This window comes from Panthera pardus, unplaced genomic scaffold (assembly GCF_024362965.1).
Source record: "Panthera pardus isolate Hobbes unplaced genomic scaffold, ASM2436296v1 HiC_scaffold_24, whole genome shotgun sequence".
NCBI classification, from domain to species: Eukaryota; Metazoa; Chordata; class Mammalia; order Carnivora; family Felidae; genus Panthera; species Panthera pardus.
The window spans coordinates 39,502,814-39,526,541 of record NW_026526810.1 but is presented as its reverse complement, the minus strand read 5'-3'; the positions used below and the strand labels follow the sequence as shown (position 1 = coordinate 39,526,541).

Sequence of the window (23,728 nt, the reverse complement as noted above, 5' to 3'; positions counted from 1 at the left end):
CTCACAGAGATTTTCTCCTGGGATTTTCCCTAAACATTTTATAGTTTTTGCTTTTTAATTTATACCTGTAATCCACTTGAATTTTTGTGTTTGGTGTGAAGTAATAGTATACATACGTATTTTCCCCACGTAGATACCCAGTTACTTCCTTTGAGCATCCTTTTCATTCCTGTTATTGATAATTTGTATGCCACCCTCCCCTACTCTCTCTCTTCTTTGATCAGTCTAGCCTAGGGGGTTCTCAATTTTCTTGACGTTTTCAAAAATTAGAACAGCTTTTGGCTTTGTTGATATTCTCTGTTGTCTATTTTTCCATGATATTGAGTTTTGCTCTGATATTCATTATTCCCTTCCTTCTAATTATTTTGGTGTTACTTTGCTCTTTCTCTAGCTCCTTTGGTGGACATTAGGTCACTGATTTTAGAGCTTTCTTGTTTTTAAAATTTTTTTTTTTTTAATTTTTATCTATTTTGAGGGAGAGAGCATGAGCAGGGGAGGGGCAGAGAGAGGGAAAGAGAATCCCAAGCAGGATCCATGCTATCAGTGCAGAGCCTGATTCAGGGTTGGAACTCATGAACCGTGAGATCCAATGACCTGAGCCAAGGTCAGATGCTTAACTGACTGAGCCACCCAAACACCCCCAAACTTTCTTCTTTTTTAATATCAGCAACTATCAATGTCCCTGCATGCTCTCTTCAGTAGCACCCCTCGACTTTGCTGTTGTATTTTCATTATCATCCAGTTTGAAATATTTCCTAATTTCTTTTGGGATTCTTCTTTGACCTGTAGGTTACTTGGAAGTGTGTGGTTTAACCTCCAAATATTTCAGGGTTTCTTAGATATCGTATTGTTTTTTATTTCTAATTTGTGTTATAGTCAGCGAACATACTTTGTATGGTCTTACCTATTTTAAATTTATTGAGTCTTGTTTTATGGCTCAGCATATGATGTCTCTTGGTTTGTGTAAGAAAATAGGTATTCTGTTTTTGTGTTCTATAAATATCAATTAGAATTAGGTTGTTGATTACTATTACTATTGTTTATGTTCTTTCTGATTTTTGTGTAATTGTTCTATCAGTTGCTGACAGAAGGGTGTTAAAATCCATTATTATGGTTTTAGACCAGCTCTTTAATTTTGTTATTTTTTTTACTTCATATATTTTGAAGCTCTCTCATTAGACACACATTTTTTTATTGCTTGTCTTGGTGATGAATTGACCTTTTCATTATTATAAAATGTTTGCCACTGCTTTGTTCATACTGTATGTCTTGTAGTCTATTTTCCCCGGTATTAATATAGCTATTCCTGACCTTGTAAGTTTACTGTTGGCCTTGTGTGTCTTTCTCCATCCATTTAGTTTTAACTGATCCATGTCTTTGTCTTTAGTGCAGGTCTCTTGTAGACAGCACATAAATATTGCTTTTGTATATATTGTGATAGTCTCTTTTACTGGACTATATAGTTCATTCGCATTTGCTAATTAATATGATTGGATTTAGGCCTATCATTTTATTGTTTTTGTTCTCTCTAGTTTGTTTTTATTATTTTTATTTTTTGCTTATTTGTTTTGTTCCCCCTTTGATGATTTCAATATTTAGAATTCCATTTTACTGTATCAGTTGGCATTTTGCTGTATCTCTTTTCTCCAGTATATTAGTGGTTGCTCTGGGTATCATAATATACATCATTAACTGTTCACAATCTACTCAGAGGTAATATTGTACTACTTCGTGTGGAATGTAGAAATCTTGCGATGATATGGGTCCATTTCCCCCTCCCCCTTCTGTTATTATTATAGGTATTCCATCTGCACACATTACAAACCCAAATACACTCATTGTAATTTTTGCTTTAATAGTCTATAATATATACAATATGTATATGTAACATATACAATGTGTAATCTAATGGTATTTTAGAGAAATTAAGAGAAAATCGTCTTTTATATTTACTCATATAGTATCTATTTCTGATGTTCTTCATTCCTGAAAATCTGTCTCTCTCTGGTATCATCATCTCTCTTCAGCCTGGAGACCTTTTATTTAGCATTTTGTGTAATGCAGCTCATATAGGGACAAATTCACTTAGTTTTCCTTTTTCTGACAGTAAGCTCTTTATTTGACTTTCATTATTGAATTATAGAGTGTTCCGGGATGAGTTTCTTTTAGCGCTGTCTTCTGGCTTCCATCGTTTTTGATGAGATATCCATGGTAATTCAAATTATTGTTTCCCTATATGTAACAGGATTGCTTTCAAGATTTTTTCCTTATTGGTGGTTTTCACTAGTTTGACTAGGATATACCAATGTGTATTTCTCTCTCAATTTATTGTTTGGGATTTGCTGAGATTCTTGAATTTGTAAATTTATGTCTTTCACCAAATTTTGGAAATTTTGAGCCATTACTTCTTTGAGTATTTTTCCTGCTCTAGTTTCTTTATCCTTCCTTCTGTGATTCCAGTTAGGCATTAGAAATTGTACCATACTTCCAGGAAGTTCCATTTATTATCTTCAATCTTTCCTTTATCTTATTCTTATTGAATGATTTGTTAATGTGTCTTCAAGTTCACTGACTCCATCATCTCCATTCTTTTCTTCAGTCTAGTGATTTTCTATTTCTTTGATTTTTTATTACATCAATTAGAAGCATATTTTCTTCGACCTCATTGTGCTCAATAGTTATAATAGCTGTTTTAAAATCCTTGTCTGAAAATTTCAACATCCAAGTCATCTCTGGACTGGCATCTATTGGTTCTCCTTTTTCCTGGGAATGGTCACATTTTCCTGACTCTTCGCATGCCGAGTAATTTTGGATTATAACCTGGACTTTGTAAAGGTTTTGTTGTGGAGACTTTGGATTCTGTTTTATTATTGTTCTGAGCAGCACTAAGGTTTTTGTTTTAGGTAATGAATTTGGTTAGACCCAACTCTACCCTGCCATGCTGTGATGGCTCATATCTCAGTTCAGTTCTTTAAGCTTTGGCTGTAAACCTCTTTGAGTTTGCCCCATACATGCATGGTTCAGGGGTTTGCCGGAGACCTGAGCTGAGTCTATACACAGAATTTAGAGTTTCTGCCTTCAGGACTCTCCTTTTGGTTTCCCCTTTACTCTTGGCAGTCCTGGTTACGCTGGACTCCTTCTGTTTTTTTGTTTGTTTATTTCTACCAGAAAATGATCTTTCTGTTGAATTTTTAAAGTGTCTGTGTGGTCTCCATGACTGTACTGCTCCTGGGCAAAGCTGCAAACAAAAACAAACTAATGAGTCACAGAGAACCTGTTCTAAGGCTATCACTCCCCTCTATAGCTTGCCTGTCTTTGGTCTCCAAAGACCTTAATAGATGCTTTTTTGTCTTCTGTCCAGAGTTGATTGATAGCTAATTTTTGCAGGACCAACCATTGGTTGAGTGCTCACTGCTCAGTGTTATAAATGCAGTTCTCATTCTCTGAACTAGGAAATTACAGTGGCCTCCTTGACTAATCTTCCTACCTATAGTTTTATTTCCTTCCAGTACAACTTTCACTTGGAGGGCCAGTGGTTGAAATAAAATCTAGGGCTGACTCTGGGCTTACAGAATTGGGTATAAAGTCCTTGTAAAGGTGCATGTAGCCCTTCACAAGCAACTTTTGTTACCTGCATACTTCACTAAGGTGCTTGTTCTTAACCTGGTATGTTCCCCAATTCTGGACCACTCATCCCTTTGTACCTCTTACTCTCTTTCCCTTGTATAACTCCAGGAAATCTTCATGGACAGTTCAGTCCTTTTCCACATCTTGCACTCAACATATTCTCCAAGTCTCCCCTTATAGTCTGTGGATCCCTCTGGCATGGGACTAATGATTTTGTTGTGTTATTTTCTCTTTGGTAGTCTGTATCCTCATAAGACTGAAATCAAGGATTGCAACTCATGCCCTATTTCTTTAACTGCTAACTAGCTCCCCTAACTTTACACACGACATGATACATAGTAGATAACATATATATATATATATATATATATATATATATATATATAATTTGGCATTAAATTTTAAGAGTACAGGGTTTTCATATCAGCCTTCAGCAGGTATCTGATGTGCACACAGAGTCCTTCTGAAATAGAACAAAGGATTTGTGTCTACCAGTCTGCTATGCACTGTATTCAATGTACCAATAAGGGTACTAACCTTGTCTTTTATGCCTCCTAACTATGGGTGGTCAACTCAGAATTATGTGAAATTGTCATTATTACTCTATTCTGAGAAAAGAGACAAGGCAGTGGGATTTCTGGAGCTTGTTAATGGGCAAGCCTCTTCTGCCTTGGTCTTTCCTAATGAATGGGAGAGTCCAAATATTGCTGGGGAAGCCGTGTGTGTATGTGTGTGTAGATGTTGTACCTCAGGCAGTAAGCCAGCAGCAACATTTTTCTATCCTGAGCATTAAGTGATAGGTTTGGAGCCCATCCAGCTGTCGTGGCTTGTCAGCTGCTAGCGAATCTGGAATGCATTCTCCCCCTGTACACCATTTCCCACTTTTGTGCAAGGATCCATAGACTAGCAGAGCATGGGTTTGTACCGGAGCAGCTGCTTTGCTCCTCGGAATCAGCCATTTGGAGCAGAAGCTCCTGAGCTGTACCCCACTTTCTTTTGAAACAAATGAGCTTCTTTTTCAAAGGACTTTTCAACTTTCATGTGTTAATCTAGTGTCTTACAGTAGTGCTTTAGCTTCAGGTCCAGCTTAAAACAAAAAAAGAAAAGAAAAAAAATTTTTTTCTAATTATGCAAATAACATGCTACTTATAAAAGTATTTATACATTTATTTATTCCATAAGTATTTATTTTGTATTTCTGACATGCCATGTTCTGAGGATATAGATAAGTAGATACGGTATTGCCTAGTGAAAATTTAGTCTAACAGTTGTTGGCAAGGATGTGGAGAAAGGGGAATGCAAACTCATGCAGCCACTGTGGAAAACGGTGTGGAGGGTCCTCAAAAAATTAAAAAATAGGACTACCCTACCATCCAGCAATTGCATTATTAGGTATTTTCCCAAAGAATACAAAAATACTAATTCAAAGGGATATATGCACCCCTATGTTTACTGCAGCATTATCTACAACAGCCAACTTATGGAAGCAGCCCAAGTGTCCATTGATAAATGGATAAAGATGTGGTCTGTGTATACTTATATATATGTGTGTGTGTTATATATAAATGTGTGTATATACATATAAGTATTTTATATAAATGTGTGTGCATATTATACACACACTTACATGCACACACAATGGAATAGTATTCAGCCATAAAAAGAGTGACATCTTGCCATTTGCAACAACATGGATGGACCTAGAGAGTCTAACGCTAAGTGAAATACGTCAGAGAGACAAATACCATATGATTTCACTCATATTTGGATTTTAAGAAACAACACAAATGAACAAAGGAAAAGAGAGAGAAAGCAAAAACAAACTTAACTATAGAGAACTGATGGTTACTAGAGATGAGGTGGCTGGGAGGATGGTTGCATAAGGTGATGGGGATGAAAAACTATGCCTCTCATCATGAAAAAAAATAATGAAAAAGAATTAACCTATTATGTACAAAAAAAGGAAAATTTAGCATTATGGAGAAATATACAGAAGAACTTAAAAAAAAAAAAATTGAAAGCTCTCAATGCGCAGAGATAATCATGTTAACCCCGTTCTGGAATTTGCATGTTTGCACTTTAGGTGTCAGGCACCGTCACTTCTACTCTCATTCCAATATCCTCAACCCTCCTGCTCCTTTGTCCTTCATTTCCCCCATGGGGCAAATTTCCAATTCCTGAGCATCTAATCATCAACCTAGGTAATGTCTGGCTCTGGCCTGAAGAAAAACTATTTAGAATGCTAATTTTAATCCCAAGGAGCTTGTTCTACTTTATTATGTTTGAGATTCTGAATTTTCCAAACCTAAGAAATACTAATTATTAAGTTATGGAGGTATTTCCCACTAAATTAAATTAATAGACTTACTCATTTTATAGTTTAATAAGGGAGTATTAAAACATGAGCTGTACCTTATTTATAATTGCAAGGAAAGTGGTAAATATCTAAGTGCCATCAATAAGAGACTAGTTAAATAAATAATGTACATCCATACAATGGAATGCTCTGAACCCATTAAAATATCTTGCGGACATAAAAAGAAAACTAATAAACATGGAAAGATAGTCACAACAAATTGCTGAGTGAAAAAGACCCCAAATTTAGCACAGAATAGGGTATTTCGTTTGTTTCCATTTATGCAGAATTGGATCCATATGTATGTACATGCACAGAAAACTATCCGTAAGGATGTGTTTCTTTAATTCCTACTGTGTAAGAGGTGCTCGAAAAATACATTATGACATGTCCATGTCACAGGGGAAAATCAGGTAATACATGCCATGTTTGTGGGGGACAGATTTGCTTTACTAAAAGTACTTTTTTCCTCCTCTCTAGAATAATGAACTACAAAGCAGGTTGGACTATTTAACAGAAACCCAGCCCAAGCCTGAGGTGGAAACCAGAGAGATTGGAGTAGGCTGTGATCTTCTACCCAGGTATTTAGGAATTTCCTATTTTTCTGACTCAGATTCCTCTTTGACTTAGGAAAATACTTTATGGGGCTGTTATTACCAGAATTGCATTCTTTCTATCAAAAATATTTCTGCAACAGTAAATGATCGCTGCTGAGAAGTCTGGCTGGTTTCTGAGGGAGCAGGGGCATTGTGCAGGGCAGAGGCGATAGTGAAGAGAGGCCTGGAGAAGCCACGTCAGAGAAAGATTGGCCCTGTCGTAAGTGCACGCATTTGTTTCTCTATCCATTCATTCATTCACTCAGCAAACATCAGTTGAGTACCTTCTTTGTGCCAGAGGCATAGGGAGAGGAATGAGATTTGGTTCCTGCCCCACATGCGGTCTGGGGAGACAGATATGGAGGCAGACGCTTACGACAGTGCCAGGGGGGCCTGCGAGGGGCTTTGGTAACACAGAGGAGAAGTTCTAAGTCTTGAACAAATGCACCTGTTCCCCAGGGCCGTAACACTGTATTGTCAAGCACTGGCGCAAATAAATGATCTGTTTCAGTCATGACAGACAAACAAGAACGACTGCCTTGTTTGTTAAGTTGCACTTCTGAGCTCGAGGACTGACCTGTTTGTTCTTAAGCTGCTCCACACACCCATGCCTGGGTCTCTCCCTAGTAAGAGGAGAGTCTGTGACCTAGTAACTAACCCACCATCTCTAGGAGCTCAGATCTGTGCTTGGCCCAAAGAGGACATAAAACAAGTTTATAAGCATGTGGCTTGTGACTTAGGTAGCCAAAATCACAAAGTACCTCATATACTGTTTGTGGGAGGGCGTATTTGTGTGTGTTGCATTAGACATTAGCAAGCCAGAAGAATGTAGAATCCTGGAACCTTGAATGGTTACATCTGGTGGGAAACGGCCATGAGCCGATCACCAAGCTGGGATGTAGAATACCTGGGTCTAGTCCTCCTAGCTAGTGGCGGGATACATTCAGGCTGGACTCTCTTTGCTGGGGCCTCAGTTTCCCATTCAGTAAAGTCAGTGGTTTGAGTAGGTGATTGCTCAGATTTAACCAGCACAAGCAGGGAGAAGGGTATGTAAGTAGACTCGAGGTCTCATCAATGTGGGGGACAAAGTACCGGATAAAAATAAAGCCAAAAAGAATGATCATGTCCAGGGCCTCCTTGTGAAATATAAAGTTTGATCATTTCTGTCCTTTTTTTGTTTTTCAAGAATCAAGTGGTTTAGTCCACTTTAATTGCCCACATAATAAATCTTGTTTGGCTAAGACGTGTATAAAACTATGTCTGAAACCAATAAATTGTTTGTTTTCCAATTCCCACATTTTGGCTTAAAACAAGGTTTTCAATTTGTATGCCGAAGGATAGCCTGCAGCAAACTTTTATGGCTAAGTTATGAAACCACAAAGCGGTTTTCATAATGCAAGTGCTGACAGACCCTTAACTTATGGCCATGGTGGACTTGGAAGCCACTTCAGTATCTAAAAGCAGCTTTTCCATAAACGGAACATTTGGTTTCCCCCAGGATCCATCTTAGCACTTTAACTGCGTAGGTCAATCAGCAGAGGAAATGAAAACTACGTATCCGCATTTCCGGAAAGGCAGAGTAAGATTTCATTCGCTTCCTCACAGATATTTATTAAGTGCCTACTATGTGAAAGGTGCCATGCAGGCCTGAGTGGTGAGGAGCTCGGGGTCTTTAGAGAGAATTCAGAGAGTAGCAGTTTCCCACCTGTGCTTGGTGCTGCTGGGCTCTGTGCTGGGGCTCAGGGTCAGGCCTCCGGATGCCTCAGGGGGTGAGAAGGTGAGCAAGGAGCTGGCCTGTGGGGACCCTCCCCCTCCTGGAAAACAAAACAAAACCAAACCTGAGAAACTCAGCTTTTAGTATGTTTTGTGTGTTGGATTCCAAGTGAGATTTTGTTTGAATAAAGAGTTCTATGGTCAAAAACAAATTAGAACCCCCTGGTCTAGTTTATTTATTATTTTTTTTAATGTCTATTTTTGAGGGGAGGGGGTAAGGCCAGTGAGAGAGGGGGACAGGGGATCCGAAGCAGGCTCTGTGCTGACAGTAGAGAGCCCAACGCGGGGCTGGAACTCGAACCTTGAGATCATGACCTGAGCCAAAGCCGAAGTCGGATACTTAAGCAACATAGCCACCCAGGAGCTCCTCCAACCCCCACCCCAAGTCTAGTTTAATTCCCATGTTTGAAAAATACCAAAATCAAGGCCCAGAGAGAAGTGATTTACTGGAAACCACACAGCCAGGATTAAAACCAGGTCTTCAAAGTCCTGGTGTGGTACATGTGTGATTTTAAAAAAGAATAAATAGAGGGCTCCTGGATGGCTCAGTCAGTTAAATGTCCAACTCTTGGTTTTGGCTCATGGCATGATCTCACCGGTTCCTGAGATCAAGCCCCACATCTGGCTCTGGGCTGACAGTGAGGAACCTGCTTGGGATTCTTTCTCTCCCTCTCTCTGTGCCCCTCCCCGGCTCTGCTTTCTCGTTCTCTCTCTCTCAAAATAAATAAACATTCAAAAAATAACAATAAACAGAGTTGCTGAATTTATATATGTGTGTGTGTGTGTGTATATATATATATATATGTATGTATGTATATGTGTGTGTGTGTATATATATATATATATATTTTAACAAAATTCCTGATTCTTACTTGGACTTTAAACTTGCATCTAATACAAGAGCCCATGGTGTTTTCCAGAATATTTTAAAAACAACTTCCAAAAGGTGCCTGGCTGGCCCAGTCGGTAGAGCACGTAACTCTTGATGTTGAGGTTGTGAGCTTGAGCCCCATGTTGGGTGTAGAGATTATTTAAAAAAAAAAAAAATCTTAACCCAGCCTCCTCCAAAATGTTTTAGATCAATAGAAGTATTGAATTAAGCCTCAATTATGCAGATGAGTTTTGTTCTCACTTCATGTTCTCTCAAAAAGAACCTGACAGGGGTGCCTGGGTGGTTCAGTCGGTTAAGAGTCCAACTTTGGCTCAGGTCATGATCTCATGGCTCATGAGTTCAAACCTTGAGTCGGGCTCTGTGCTCACAGCTTGGAGCCAGGAGCCTGGTTCGGATTCTGTGTCTCCCTCTCTCTCTGCCTCTATCCTGCTTGCTCTCTCTCTCTCAAAAAACAAAACATTAAAAGAAAGAAAGAACCTGACAGTGTGGCGAGCCTCAGGCTGTGGGGCTTCCCTGCCCAGCCAGCTGCTGAGCACAGCCTTGGGCAAGGTACTTAATCTCTCTTAAGCCTCAAAGATTTCATCCTTAAAACGGAAGTGGAGAGGACAACATCAAATCTCACAGGGTTTCTATGAGGATGAAATGAAACCATGTATATAAAGCATTTAGCACGGTAACTAGTTAAGCACTTAATAAATAATAGTTATTATTACTGTTAACTAAACCAAAACTCTGGTTATTATGTAAGACGCTGTATCAAATACAAGTGAATTTGGGTATGCTATGATAATTTCATTAACTTAATTTTTACTGATGGTTATTAGTAATTTTGTGGGATGGATTGATTGTGAAATGGATTCAAGCCTATCATGCTCCAGTATGCATTAAGCTCTCCAATTAAACTATCAGTGGTTTGGAACCCTCTAGACATTGCATAAAAAAAAAACCTCTGGAAGGCCCAGTGATGGATGAGGTCTCTTCCAACTGAGACGTCAGAAGTAAAACATAAGTCCCAGGGTGTTCCAGGCACCAGGCACGAAGCCCCACAGTAGAGCAGGCCACCCAGGACTCATTTCTGCCTGTACCTGCAAAGCCTTTCGTGCTGTGCTGCTGCTAACCGTGTTTGACTTATAATTAGAGCTGCTTGGTTTTCATGCTGGGAAAACTGGAAATCAGCCTTTTCTTTACTTTTAGAGCCAATAAGCCCCTTTTGTTGAACTCCTCCCCCTACCACCACCATTTCCCCATTTTTGCCAACACCATGTACTCCTGTGGACAGGGACCCTGGGCTCGCTCACCCCCTAGTCTAGCACTTTCTTGATGCTCAATAAACATTTGTTGGCTGAATGAATGAAAGGTACATACCAAGTGAGGACCGACGCAGGTGATCTGTACTGTAATACAACCTATTTATTTACTTCATAAAGGACCCCGAAGAAGCAATTTTTGCTTATGTTTTACTTCTTTGTGATTATTCTCCCTCTCCTCACTAGAACATAAGCTCCATCAGGGCAGGGATTTTCATCTGATCGCTAATTACCACCTCCGATCCTCACCACGGGAGCTTCTCATGGCTCTATCTTGGTTACAGTGGTTCTTGCAAAGCTGGCGGCCAGTCTCCTGGCTTTACTTCTGCCCTTCCCGTGCTGAGCTCTCAGGTAGTTAGTTCCAGCCTCTCCAGACACAAGTCCTCATTCCCTGCTGGGTGCTCCCAGCGTGCTGGCTGATTGATCTTCATACCCACCTACAGCATCCATAGCTGACTGCATCATTTTTTTTTCCATCGAAGCCAGTTCCTCTTAGTAGTGGTTAAGAACACTGGCTTAGAAATTAGACCTGGGTTTAGGTCCTGGGTCCGCCTCTCACTACATCTACAGCTTTGGGCAAATCCCTAACCTCTTTGAGTCTCAGTTTCTTCACTCAGAACTGGAAGGTTTTTGACAGTAATTCCCTCAGAAACTTGCTGGGATGGTGAAGTAAGATACAGGTATGAAGTCCCAGCATAGAGGGCGCATTTTCCTATTTCCATTGGTGGCCGCCACGATGATACCAGGTCCCTAAGCTCAGTACACCGTGGGCACTTCTGCTCCAGGATGGCCTCAGTGCCCACACAGTCCTGTCTCCTCCCTGCATGACCTGCTTCGTGACCTCCATACCCCCTGCCACCAGCCTGCTGGAGACCCAGGTTCTCTGTGTCTAGTTGACTCAAATACCACCTTCTGCCTCATGTCTCCTTTTCATCTAACCCTTGCGCTCCATACATTTCTAGAGAGCACAGATCTTAGAGCAAAGATGGAAGGAAAGGGCTGAGAAGGCACTCACTGTCATTTCAGGGGTTTTAAACACCTGTCTTTTAGAAAAGACTTAAGAGTTTGATTTGAAAGTTTGATATATATTAAGTAAAGCCACTGAGAGCAATTTCCAGTCCGCTAGCCTTCAAAGAGAAAATGAAAAACAAAAAATGAAAAGAAAAAAAGACTTTTTCTCCTTGCCCCTTAGTGAAACTTGGCTTCCAGCAAGCTCATAAATTATGCCTGAATAGGTGTGATGTAATGGAAACCTATTCCCCGTGGTCACAAGTGCCCAGCACATAGTAAGCGCTTTAAAATGCCTCCATCTCCTATTTCTATCGTAGAGACCAGAACTCAAAGTAGTTTTTTGTCAAAGCTCTATTTGCTGACTCTGCTATTGTTTCCCCCGGGGGAACTGCCTCTTTATGGATTAATAAAAGGTTAACAATAGCCTTAAAGTGTTAAAGAAAATGGCTGAATTTTAGTTCTGTGGTTGAAATTATTTGTGTTCTTGAAATCCTGTTGTTTCCTAGTGATCAACCAAATAAAATACCTCACTTCCTTTTGAAAGGCTGGGATAGGAAAGCCTGTTTTTGAAACCCAGAACGTTTACCTTTATAAATATTTCTGGACTTTATGGGCTTTTAGGATATTATCACCAGAGACCATTTCCGTTATGTGGAATTTTCACAGTGGTTGGCACAAATCACCATCTGGCTCCTGCCCCTGGCACTCCACTAAAGTGCCTGGTCAGGTCACTGGGGACCCCTCAACTGACAGATCTTGTGGATTCCTCTATCTATGGCAGGTGACCTGCTGACCACTTACTCCTGGAAATCCTTCATCCCCTGGTTTCCTTCGTCATCCATACATTTAGTGATAGCTGTGTGCCTGGCCCGAGTGAGCTGCTAGACTCATGGAGAGGGGTGAGCTATGGTTTTCACCCTTCACGAAATTGTAACTGGCAGAGGATGTGTAGACCAATGGGGGCTGTGGGATACTTCCAGTAGTGTGCCAGAAGCCCGTAAGTCCTCTCCCGTAAGGGGAGGATGGTTTGGAGAGCATGGAGAAGACATACTGAATCTCTTAGAGAGAGACATAAAAGTTTAAAATTTCCCCCAAGCTTCTAACACACCGCCTAAGAAGCTGTATCCCAACTATAGTCGCAAATCACTTCAGGGTAGTGGGAGGTGTTAACTGCTGGGAAGGTTTAGCAAAAGTGACCTTGTGGAAGCAGAAAAGTGAGCACCACTGTTCAAGGAAACTGAAAACAAGCACAAAAAGAAAGGAATGATCGTTTCTATCCTTGCGGTGCAGAATCAGGGAAACTGTCATATTGGAGGTGATGTCTGAGTCTTGAAATACAGGCAGGGATTCACCAGACCCATTTGATGAGGGGAGCATTCAAGGTGGAGGGGGCAACATGAGAAGGGCAGTGTGGCCATGATGAAAACCATGGGAGAAATAGCAGCAGATGGTAGAGGGCTTTTAAGACCATGCACAGGAGCTTAGACTTCATCCAGGAAGCAATGGGGCAACATTGAAAAGTCTTAGGAACAGTATTGTGCTTCTTTTATCAGTGAGATCTCTTTGACAGCAAAATGGGTAGAGGATTTGAAGAGGGGGAAGACTTGCTGAGACGGAAGGAAGGGAGACCATTTAGAATACTCCTGAAGTATTCAAAGATAGTCAAAGATAAATGTTGAGAGCCTGAACTCCGGCAGTGGCTGAGGGAATAGAGAAGACAGATGACAAAACAGTAGCTAAGGAGGTAGATTCCATATCACTTTGTGAAAGACTGGCTATGGGCAGTTCAGGGAAGGGAGCGGACTCGTATCTCATACGTACAATTGGTCATTGCAGTAGTTGGGGTAAGAAATGTTAGCTGCTGTAACAAAAAGCCCACAAACCTCAGCTTGGCAAAATACTGATTTCTCGTGACACAGTCCAAGACTAATTGGCATGGGCCTCCTTGCACACATTCAGGAGCCCAGATTCTTTCTAACTAATGACTCTGCCTGGGTTTTGGAGACCTTTTGGGCCCTCCGCTACATCTTCTGCATGAAAGGGAAGAGATTGGGCATGGAGGGTTATGCAGAGGATTTTCTGGGCTAAACCTGGAAGTAATATACATCATTTTTGCCCCTTTAGTCATATGGCCCATTACATTGCCAAGGGGGCTGGGAAAGGTAGTTATGTGTCCAGGAGGAAAAAGAAACGGGATATTTTCTCCATCTCAGTCACCAAATCCTGGTTAATTCTACCTTCCCAGTATCTCCCTACCTTTTCCTGGCTACTTCACCTTGAGTGCTACAGTCAGAATTCAAGTTCTCATGACCTCTTTCACCTCCTAAATAGCAAAAATCTGTTCACTTTCTGCCTTCAGACTAACCCCTCTGCAGCCAACCATTAGTGGTGCCAAGGAATCTTGCTAGAATAAGAATATGAGCGTATCACTCCCCTCCTTAGTGGCTCTGTGTCCCCTTCTGAACTCCTTAGCAGGGCACACAGGCCCCTTCCACACCAGGCCTCGTCTTCTGCCATTTTCCTTCGTGAACTCTTTGCTCCAGTCCTACCAAGTGTGTCTTTCCACACCCAGAGTCCTTGTGTTCACCCTTCTTTTGCCTTTGCACACATTATCCCTTCTGCCTGAATTTCCATCTCCTTGTCCACCAGAGGAACGCCTAAGCACCCTTCAAGATGCCCCCTCTGTGCAAATTTCCAGATGCCCTCCTCCTAAGTTCTGCGAACTCGTTCTGCCCTCAGTTTGCCCATAATATGTTAATTCTTGTATTGCTCAAGGTCCTGGCAAGACAGGAAGATTGAAGAGACTTAGATGAAGGCTTGGGAAGCTTTGAGAAAAGTAAATGAGGGACAGTGGCTTACTCTGGAGCTAGCACAGTGGAAGTGGTCACCAGACTGGGCCTCTGCAGAGGCAGGGGGAAGAAGCCAATAGAACACACAAAAGGGGGGTGCTGGGAACTGTGGCCTCTGCTAGAGGAATGCAGCCAACCACCAACCTGCAGCCTGGCCAAAAGGGAACAAATATGATGACTTCACTGTCCTTCCATTCTCTTATCCCCTGCTACCAGTTCCCAACTGGTCAAAACCAACTGGAAGCTAAATTCTAAGGGAGCCCGTGGATGCTGACATCAGGTCAGCTTCCCAAAGGCACAGAGTGGGGTGGAGAAGGGGGAGAGTTATCCGAATGGGCAAATGGAGAGTATCCGGCTCATTTTGCATCTATTATAGTACCTAACACACTACATTAAAATCATTTTATTTTTTTATTAAAAAATTTTTTTTAATGTTTATTTGAGAGAGAGAGACAGAGTGTGAGGTGGGGAGGGAAAGAGAGAGAGGGAGACACAGAATCTGAAGCAGGCTCCAGGTCCTGAGCTGTCAGCACAGAGCCTGACTTGGGGCTTGAACTCACAAACTACAAGATTGTGACCTGAGCCAAAGTCAGACACCTAATCGGCTGAGCCACCCAGGTTCCCCTACATTAAAATAATTTTGAGTTCTTTAAATACATGTTTTTTTTTTTTTTTCTGAATGATATTTAGCATGACCTTTCAAAATTGCTAAGATTAATGGTCCCTCTTATAATATTTAAACAAAAGATTCAACTGCATTCTGTCAGTTTATTTTCAGGCTGCCGTGGCTGCAAAACCATTTTCTAGAGCTGTCTCGCTTGAAGACTGTGGGGAGTTTTGGTCGATCTTCCTGACTTGCCTTTTCTCGTTTCTCAGCCCAACAGGGAGGACTCGTGAGATCGCAATGCCTTCCAGGAATTACACACCGTACACACGAGTCCTGGAGTTAACCCTGAAGAAAACTCTGACTTAGGCGCCTGGAGACAGTCGCTTTGGACAGAGGGACAAAGGCCCTAGAACCCTGTGGCTTGAGGCTGGGAAAGGTGGCTACCACCTCGTCCTATACAGGTTTAAGCCAGAAAGGAGATTGCTGACTCTGATCTACTTCTAAAACATGAAGGAAAGCGGAGGTGGAAGGGGAGGGCAGGAGAGAGAGGTGTCGAGGTCATATTTCAAACACCCAACCGTGCTATACTGGGCCGTCATTAGCTTTGGGAGTAGACACTGAAATTCTGTCAGGAGAATTCCCTCACAATTTATTTTCTGTTTTACTAGCCTTCAGCTGGGAGGAAAAAGGGCATTAATTTGAAATTTCACGTTATTCACGTCAGGATCATTTGTTACAGCATGAAGGTTTTATTTACCCATAAAAGTATTAGAGGCAGTGTTTCTCTGGTGCCGAGAAGCCTGTCTGCGGGAGCGTGGGCACCTGGGGAGACCTGGCCAGGAGGGAAGGCTTCCCAGCATGCAGACGCTCTCTCTTCTTGGTGCCAGGATGTGTGTGGGGTGTGGGAGCCGCGGCTGGAGACTGGCCTCCTGCGGGCATGGGTGCCTCATTCCCATGTGCTAATCCTCCGGTTTAATTTGTGCCTTATGTCTGTATGGGGCTCACTGAAATCAATGTATTTATTTTACCTGTGATTTTTTTCTTTCTCATTTTAACTGAAAAAATTTTGTATGTTGTGGAAATGTAATCATTTCATGTTTTCAGTATCGACTGGTGTTTTTGTTAAATGAATAATTTGTTCATGCATGCTCTACTTTGATATTACAATCTGTGTCACATATGTTTAATAAATGCCATATATTTTGTTCTACCCGTGTTGGCTCTGTGTTTCATCCATGGGCAGGTAGAAGAGGTAGACAGCGGAACCGGGATCTGGAATGTCAAAGTGAGGGCACAGTGATCTTTCAGTCAGTAGTCCTTAGAAGCATTTATAAACCATAAGAGAGGGTGTGTGTATGTGTGAGAGAGCACCAGCGTGTGTGTGTGTGTAAACCCTGAACATTATCTGCAAACTCTAATATTACATAGTAATTTTATCTTATTGAAATGAAAAATAGCTTTGTATGCAAGGTTTTATCCTAAATAAAAAAGTAACATTCTATAATAGTGCCTCTATCAATATTTTCATTTCATTCCTTCTTGGCTTTCTTCACACACACACACACACACTATTTATTTTGTTTTTAAAACAAACATGGCAGTATACTGAGAAGCAGAATCATGATATTTAGTAACATGGGCTCTGGGGATTGAGCTCGGTCACTAGTATATGCTTTGGGCAAGTCACAGAACCTCTTCAAGCCCCTGTAAGATGCAATCAGTGATAGTTCTTTCCTAACCGGAGTTGGTGTGAAGATTACATGAGTTCATGTCCATGAAATTCTAACATGATGCGTGGCACATAGTAGGCACTTACTTACTAAGTGCTATTATCAATACATACATTTGTAATGTACTTACTATACTGTGATCAATCTAGATATGGATATAGGTATATAGATCTATGGTACTGCTTCTTATAATTAATTGGATTATTTAATAATTAGTTTATTGGCATACTATGACTTCCTGGACCTATCCAGTCAGGTTGGAATTTTGGAAGTTGTCTCCTTTTCTTAAGCAGTCCTCTGATGAATCCTCTTCTACATGCATCTTTGTACACTTGCCTAACTACTTTCTCAGGATCAGTTCCTAGAAGAGGAATCGCTGGGCTGAGACAAAAATGATGTAAACTTGGGGTGCCTGGGTGACTCAGTCAGTTAAGCGTCCGATTCTTGATTTTGATTCAGGTCATGATCTCACGGTTCGCGAGATTGAGCCCCACACTGGGCTCTGCGCTGACAGCACAGACTCTTTCTTCTCTCACTGTCTCTCCCCCTCTCTCTCCTTGCCCCTCTCCCACTTGTGTGCACATGCTCTTTCTCTCTCAAAATAAAGAAACATTTTTAAAAAAATTATGCCAACTTAAGTCTTCTGGTGCATATGCTCCAACCGGGGCTGTGGAAGTTTGTGTCCATTTAAATTCTTATCAACAGGATGAGAATGTGGTTTCCTGACCCCTTTGCCAACACTGGGAATGAGAAAACGAAGGAGTATATAAAGTTGCTTGCTTGAGGCAGACCTGTCCCCCTAACAGGCAGTGAAAAAAGTTCCTTCAGGATATTGCCTTTGGATACCTGAGCTCAGGGACTGTGCAGGTGTGAGCTGCAGGCCTGTAGGCGTCCCTAGGGCCCAGAGAGAACATGGGCAGCAAACAGGAAGCAGGCCTGGACTTAGAGGAAGCGGGCTTGCTTTCCCCGGGATCCTGCAATCAGAGAAGGCCTGTTGCTTAGTCAAAAGCAAGAGCCAGCCATGGAGACAGAAAATATTCAAGCCCTGTGACCGAAATGGGGTTAGAATCTGGGTGGGACTGGCCCCAGAGGGCAGACTTCAGGGCTGGCAGGGAAAGGAACATCTGGAAAGAGCTTGGAGTTGCTTGATGTGACAGGCCCTCCCCCCTCTAGAGGGGGCATCAACCAAGGCTGACCTCTGAGCTGGTGGTGAGTCTACCCTGGGCACCCTCTTCCTCCCCCAGCAAATGCTGTCTTCCTGCTCCAGGAGCTCTGGGGGTGGTCCCCCTAGGGTAAGGGGTGGGGTGGGAGCATGTGACAGGAAGGGCAGGATTCCCTCGTGTGTTGGCTCAGGCCACCTCAGACCACAGTGCTCTTCTTCACATCCAGACTCAGAGGCCCAGTTCAGTTCAACCAGCGCATGCCATCGGCGCTGGGGAGACAGACATGTGCACCTCGAGACCATCGCCTCTGCAAAATTGTTCCCAGTGAGTCTGGCTCTTCCTGATCTCTGCTGTCTCTGAAATCCCAGGGGTACTTTTTTTTAGGCCCTCCTTCTTCTCTTATATCTAATGACTGATCATCATGTCCATTTCCTGTCTCTCCAGTGATGTGAGTTCCTTGGGAGGTAATTTCCCATAAAGGAGGGGGCCCATTCCAAACCCTGATAATCATGAAGAAATCTACAAATGCAAAGTACCCCAGAAAGAGCCCTGGCTGGGGAAGTACAGGACACCAAGAGTTACTGAGCCAGACCCGGCATATATCCACTAAATCTTGGCAACTATTCTATGTGGAAGATATTACTAGTGCCATTTTGTGGACAAGGAAACAAACTCAAAGAGAGATGAAAACTGTCTGAAACCACACAGGCTTAATTCCAGAACACAGGTGGGAAGTCCGGAGTCAGTCCCGGGTCTGCAACTAAATCACAGTACCTGTTTGGTGAGGCCACTTGAGCTCTCAGGCTCAGTGCTCTCACTGAGTAGTTTTGCCTCGAACTCAAACTGTACCCCCCTCATAGGCCTGCTGTGCAGATCATGTGAAAGAACGTGGAAAAATTTGCCAGCACTGCACCAGACACATGCCAACAGTTGCCACCTGCCATTATTACTAGTAATCATTGGGAAAGAGGTGTTGCATCATGAATATTTGCAAATCCAAGGATCTCCTCTTATTGAACACAGATTAGAGACTCCATGAAGACTAGTGAGTGAGATTGTGTGGGAGGGAAGTGGGGAAAAAAATGTGGCTGGATACACAGATTAAATAAACTGTAGTGTCCTTTTCCTCATATGCAAATCTGAGAATAACCCATTTGATTTTGTCAGGAAAGGGAAAGGCCAAAAAGGAGACTGGAGATGTATTTCTGCAAAGAGAGACCAGAGGCAAAAAGAACCAGAGGGAGACTGGTGGCTAAATTTTGGATAATGTGTCGGGACAGGATTAGATTACTAACATACGGTGTGTAGTATAAATTATTTGAGCACTCTTTGAAAAGACTACCCGTTTTCCACCTAATTGCTTCGGTACCATTGTTGAAAATCACTTGGTGATATTTGCATCAGTCAATATATACACTCACTACTTTGTTACATCGATCTATTTGCCATCTTGATACCAAGCCTACACTCTCTTGATCATCAGAGTGCTCTAATAAGGTTTGAATTCAGGTGGCACAGGCTCTCCAACTTTGTTCTTTTTCTAAGTGGTTTAGGGTATTCTGGGTCCTTCACATTCCCATATGAGTTTTCCAGTCTGTCCATTTCTACCAAAGGCTGCTGGGACTTTGATTGGCATTGCCCTGAATAAGACAGATCACCGAGGGGAACACCAAGACCTCACTGCTGAGTCAGGCCAATTTGGAGCGACATCATGGCCTAGCTGGCAGTGCTAGTCAGGTCCTGAAGGTTGGGGTTGCTTCCCCGTCTTCAGTTGGTAAGGTGCCCAGTAAAAACTGCCATCATGTATTTTGATAAAGGCATAGTATAATCTTTGTGGAATTCCGAACAAAATATTATAAGAAACATTAATTTGTGCCCAAGGGCCATAAAACCCATGTAATTTGAATGCAATAAAATATAAATAAATAGCAAACAGTTCTTAGGGGTTTTCTCTTAATTTTTCAACACATACTTTTGAGTTTTAACATACAGCATTTACAGCATTCACCTTCCTGAATTAGGGGTGGGAGGGGGTTAAGAAATAATTAGTAGGCAATTTTTTGGCCCTGGGACTTTTCTTGTAAATGTTTTCTTTGGCAGCCATACTCTTGAGAACAGGAAGTTACTCTCTTGTTACAGATTTAAGACTTTTCTGAGCCAAATAACAGAAAGCTGGATTAGTTCTGAAATGAAGAGGGGGAAAAAAAAAACAACTCTAGGCTCTTGCTGGAGATTAATGACATCTTGCAAATATTTTAATTCTCTCCTTTCCTCTTAACTTGCCACCCTCCTAAACAAAACACATTCAGCCTGAAAAAACTTAACCGGTCACTTTGTGGCCCAAACCCTAAAATAAAATGTCTTTATGGTACCCATGAATTTATTTAAACATTTTTGGGGGGCTGGGAAGGAAATTAGGGCTGTCTCAAGTTAACCCTGTTTTGGTCCCCAAATCCTCCATATGGAATTAAAAATAGAAAATATGTTATAAAGATGCTAATGTTTCCACAGTGATCATAAAGATTCATAATTTTCTTTGACGTTTTAAAATGGCTTTTCTTAAAATTGGTAACAACGTTGTGTCAAGCTTTGTAAACAATGACTATGTATTGAGATGCTTACAAACAATTCTTTAGTAAATATTCAAAACAACAGAATTAGAACCTTTAATTCTAGCACTTATTAGTTGGACTGTACAAGGAAACTGGTTTCCTCCCAGAAAAGGCTGAGTCTTTCTGGGTTAAAATTCCCTTTTTATACTTAATTCTAGAGAAAATAAACCCTGTAATCTTAATGAAATTTGTACTCCGGGGGGACGTTAATTCTATAAATTATCTGAGAATCGTTTATGGGGATTCTTAAAACACAGAAGATGTTAGGGAAACTGAGATTCAGAGGTAAAGAACACTTCCATGTAGTAAGTATGTATCTTCTACTAGTGACCTAGGAAGTCTCCATGGGATTTACTGTAGCCTCTCAGAAAAGAAAAATGTTGGGCAAAAATTTTCATTTATACTCCTGACACATCCCAACTCCAATGCCCTGGTACCCAGGGTCTGCACAGAGGTGGAAAGGGTCTGGGGTAGGGTAATGGGGTGAGTGGCTGGCTGAGGGGATGCTCACCCAGACGGTCAGTACATGCCCATCTTAAAATCACTCAAATTCATGATTTTGAAAAACTCTGTCCTGTCAAAAAAATCCATTTGTAGAGTGGACGTGGCCCAAGACCCACAATTTGCAACCCTTTACTTACATTATCAAACATTTTTTTTTCTGTGCATTATAAAAAATAGTCCTTCAAACTACCTTTTTCTCTTGTCTGTTGGAAACGATGTTCCTCTCACATCATTCATTATAGGACTTTTTTTTTTTTTTTTGTCTTCTGACAACTTCAGGGTTTTTTTTTAAAGCCTTATAGACAATCTTAAATTACTCAGAGCTGTCATCCACTAGATATAAAAATTAAATTAAGCTCAAGAATTCTAGGTGATGGAAAACATTATCCAGTTCCATAAGATATGGGCAAGTATGGGAGTACAGCAAGGGTTGATAAGACCCGAAATATCATCAATGTTGGAGGAGTATTTATTTACAGGGAGCTACCTGCTTCCTGGTTTACTGCATACCAAATATTTCTTCTCAACATTTATGAGCTTAAATAGATGCAGATGTTGCCAAAGAATGTATTAAAACATTAATCATCCTAGAATCATATCATTTAAGCGTTGAAAGGCATCTTGGAGTTTGTCTGGTTCAATACCCTCATTTTAAACAGGAGAAGACTGAAATCCAGAGAAACTGGCCACAAAGTTAGTGGTACATAAACCCTCTCCCCATAAAGACATAGTTGGAGATTGACAGCCACCCCTTCAATTTTCTGATCTCGATCACCTTTATTGTCCTATTTACTATGCTTGACTGTTCTCTCCTCCAAAGTTTTGGGAAGAAAATCAAGGACTTTTTCTTTTTTGAATAATTCTCCCTACTATATATTTCATGGGCATCCCTTGTGCCTCCCCCTCACTTCCCCTAGCTGAAGCTTTCCAGAGCTGTGTTCTTTTTTGTGCAAGACAGAACATTAAAGGTGACCAGACACTTGATTCTGGCCAGGTCTAGCAAGAGGAGAGGGGTAGCCAGCTTTCTCGAACTCCATCCTGCTGCTGGTCACCAGTTTCTTTATTTCATAGCCTCTGATAGACCTCAGACTGCAAAGAGTGAGATGTATTGTGTGCTGACATTATAGTCAAGGCCTGGTTCTTCTTTCTCTCCACGCAAGGCTCAACTACGAACGCCCTTCCACGTAAAATTTGAAAGGAAAGGAAAGGAAAGGAAATTGTGACATCTCACCCTTTAGTGACTTTGCAAATTACCTCCCTTACTCTCCTTTTCTATTTTCTGATAAATATATGTGAAAACCACTTTATTTGAGCACAAAAGAAGCATAAGCATATTTATCTGCATTTATTTTTGATGAAATAATTTTTATAGCCATCTTATGATATACGATGTACTCAATGTTTTATGAAAAATCTCAGACAAGGTCCATTCACATATAGGAGGTCTGCCCTCCAGCATGGAATCTGAACCAATTCCAAGCCAAGTTTTATTTTGACATTCTCCTACTTTGCCTGTTCTACATATTCTCCAAATCCTGGATAGGAGGCCCTCTAGGATCTTCCTGCTATGTAAACCCTGTTGTAATACTCTCTCTGCTCTACTCTTCCTCTCCAGTTGTTCAAAAACCTCTCAATTTTCTCCCTTTACCTCCTATCAAACTCCACTCCTTTAGTAGAAGTTATCACCTTAGGTCAGATAGCCATTTGGAACCAATTCGTACTGGTGTGTAAACGACTGGTAGGCCACAAACCTTTTAGAAATATCTATGGTCTCAAAGGAAGATCCTTGTTAACCTAGTAATCTTGTTGCCGGAATTTCAGTGTGTCACAGGGAAGTGAAATAAGTCAAGGGGAGGGGAAGATATTTTAGGTCAAGAGTCTGTCTTGATTCTGAAGAGATTCTTTCTCCTAAACTGAGAAGAGAGGCCTCAGCTACAACATCTATGCAGTCTATACCACAAATCAGTACATCTGACCTTTTAAGAACTTTTTTTCTAGTTTGTGAGTTTGTTCATATGAAAAATCAAAGATGTTATTCAATCACAATCACTTATCTAACCAATAATCTTCATTAAATTTGCTAATTAAAGTAAAATTACATGAATTTTCAGAGAATTAAACATTTAATTATTTTTTTCTCTCAAATCTCTCTTCCCACACTATTGTAAAGTTCATAAAATGCTGTGGTGGCCAGAAATGGAAGATTTGTCACCAAATAACATTCAACCATGTGAAAGTCTGAAGAGAAAAGAATTCTTTCCCTTCAACTTGAACCTTATTTGGCTAGGATTTTCTCACCAGAGTCTTCCTATTTTTTTTCCATGGGCAACTGCCCCCTTGATTAATCCCATTTCCCTCGGTCTTAGTTTTTCCAAGCAGCTGAGCAAACAAAAAGGCAGGCGTCCATTTTAACGTGCTTCCTCCCTCAAGCCCTCTGGGATGGGCCGTCTGTTCATCCTGTTCATAAACCAGTGGCCTGAATGTGCTTAGAGAAAGCAGCAAGGATCTTCTATCAGGATTAATTTTAATAGGCCATAGTCTGTTACTGGGGAGCCACAGCCCTGGTAAATGGCTTTAAATTACTATTTGCTGATAAAGAGGCAGATAGGAGTTGAAAATTTCGTTCCTCATTTCAAACAGTTTGGATAACTAATACAAGAATTTACTTTTAGTGTGGGGTACATGCACTTTACAGCCTCAG

General features: G+C 41.2%; 1 protein-coding gene and 1 long non-coding RNA gene across 2 annotated transcripts in view; one reads left to right on the top strand and one right to left on the bottom strand.

Annotated features, from left to right (window-relative positions):
- Window positions 1-16,228, top strand: part of MYZAP (myocardial zonula adherens protein) — an 89,124-nt gene extending 72,896 nt beyond the window's left edge. Inside the window, exons 12-13 of the mRNA XM_019441978.2 lie at window positions 6,464-6,564; window positions 15,288-16,228. Coding sequence (XP_019297523.1) covers window positions 6,464-6,564; window positions 15,288-15,384 — 198 coding nt within the window. The 3' untranslated portion in view covers window positions 15,385-16,228. The remainder of the gene's footprint in view (window positions 1-6,463; window positions 6,565-15,287) is intronic.
- On the bottom strand, window positions 1,831-8,396 carry LOC109262928 (uncharacterized). Its single transcript, XR_002078019.2, has 2 exons — window positions 8,285-8,396; window positions 1,831-3,238 (listed from the first exon to the last, which is right to left on the bottom strand). It is a non-coding gene; the product is annotated as an uncharacterized LOC109262928 (long non-coding RNA).
- Window positions 16,229-23,728: the final 7,500 nt, after the last annotated feature.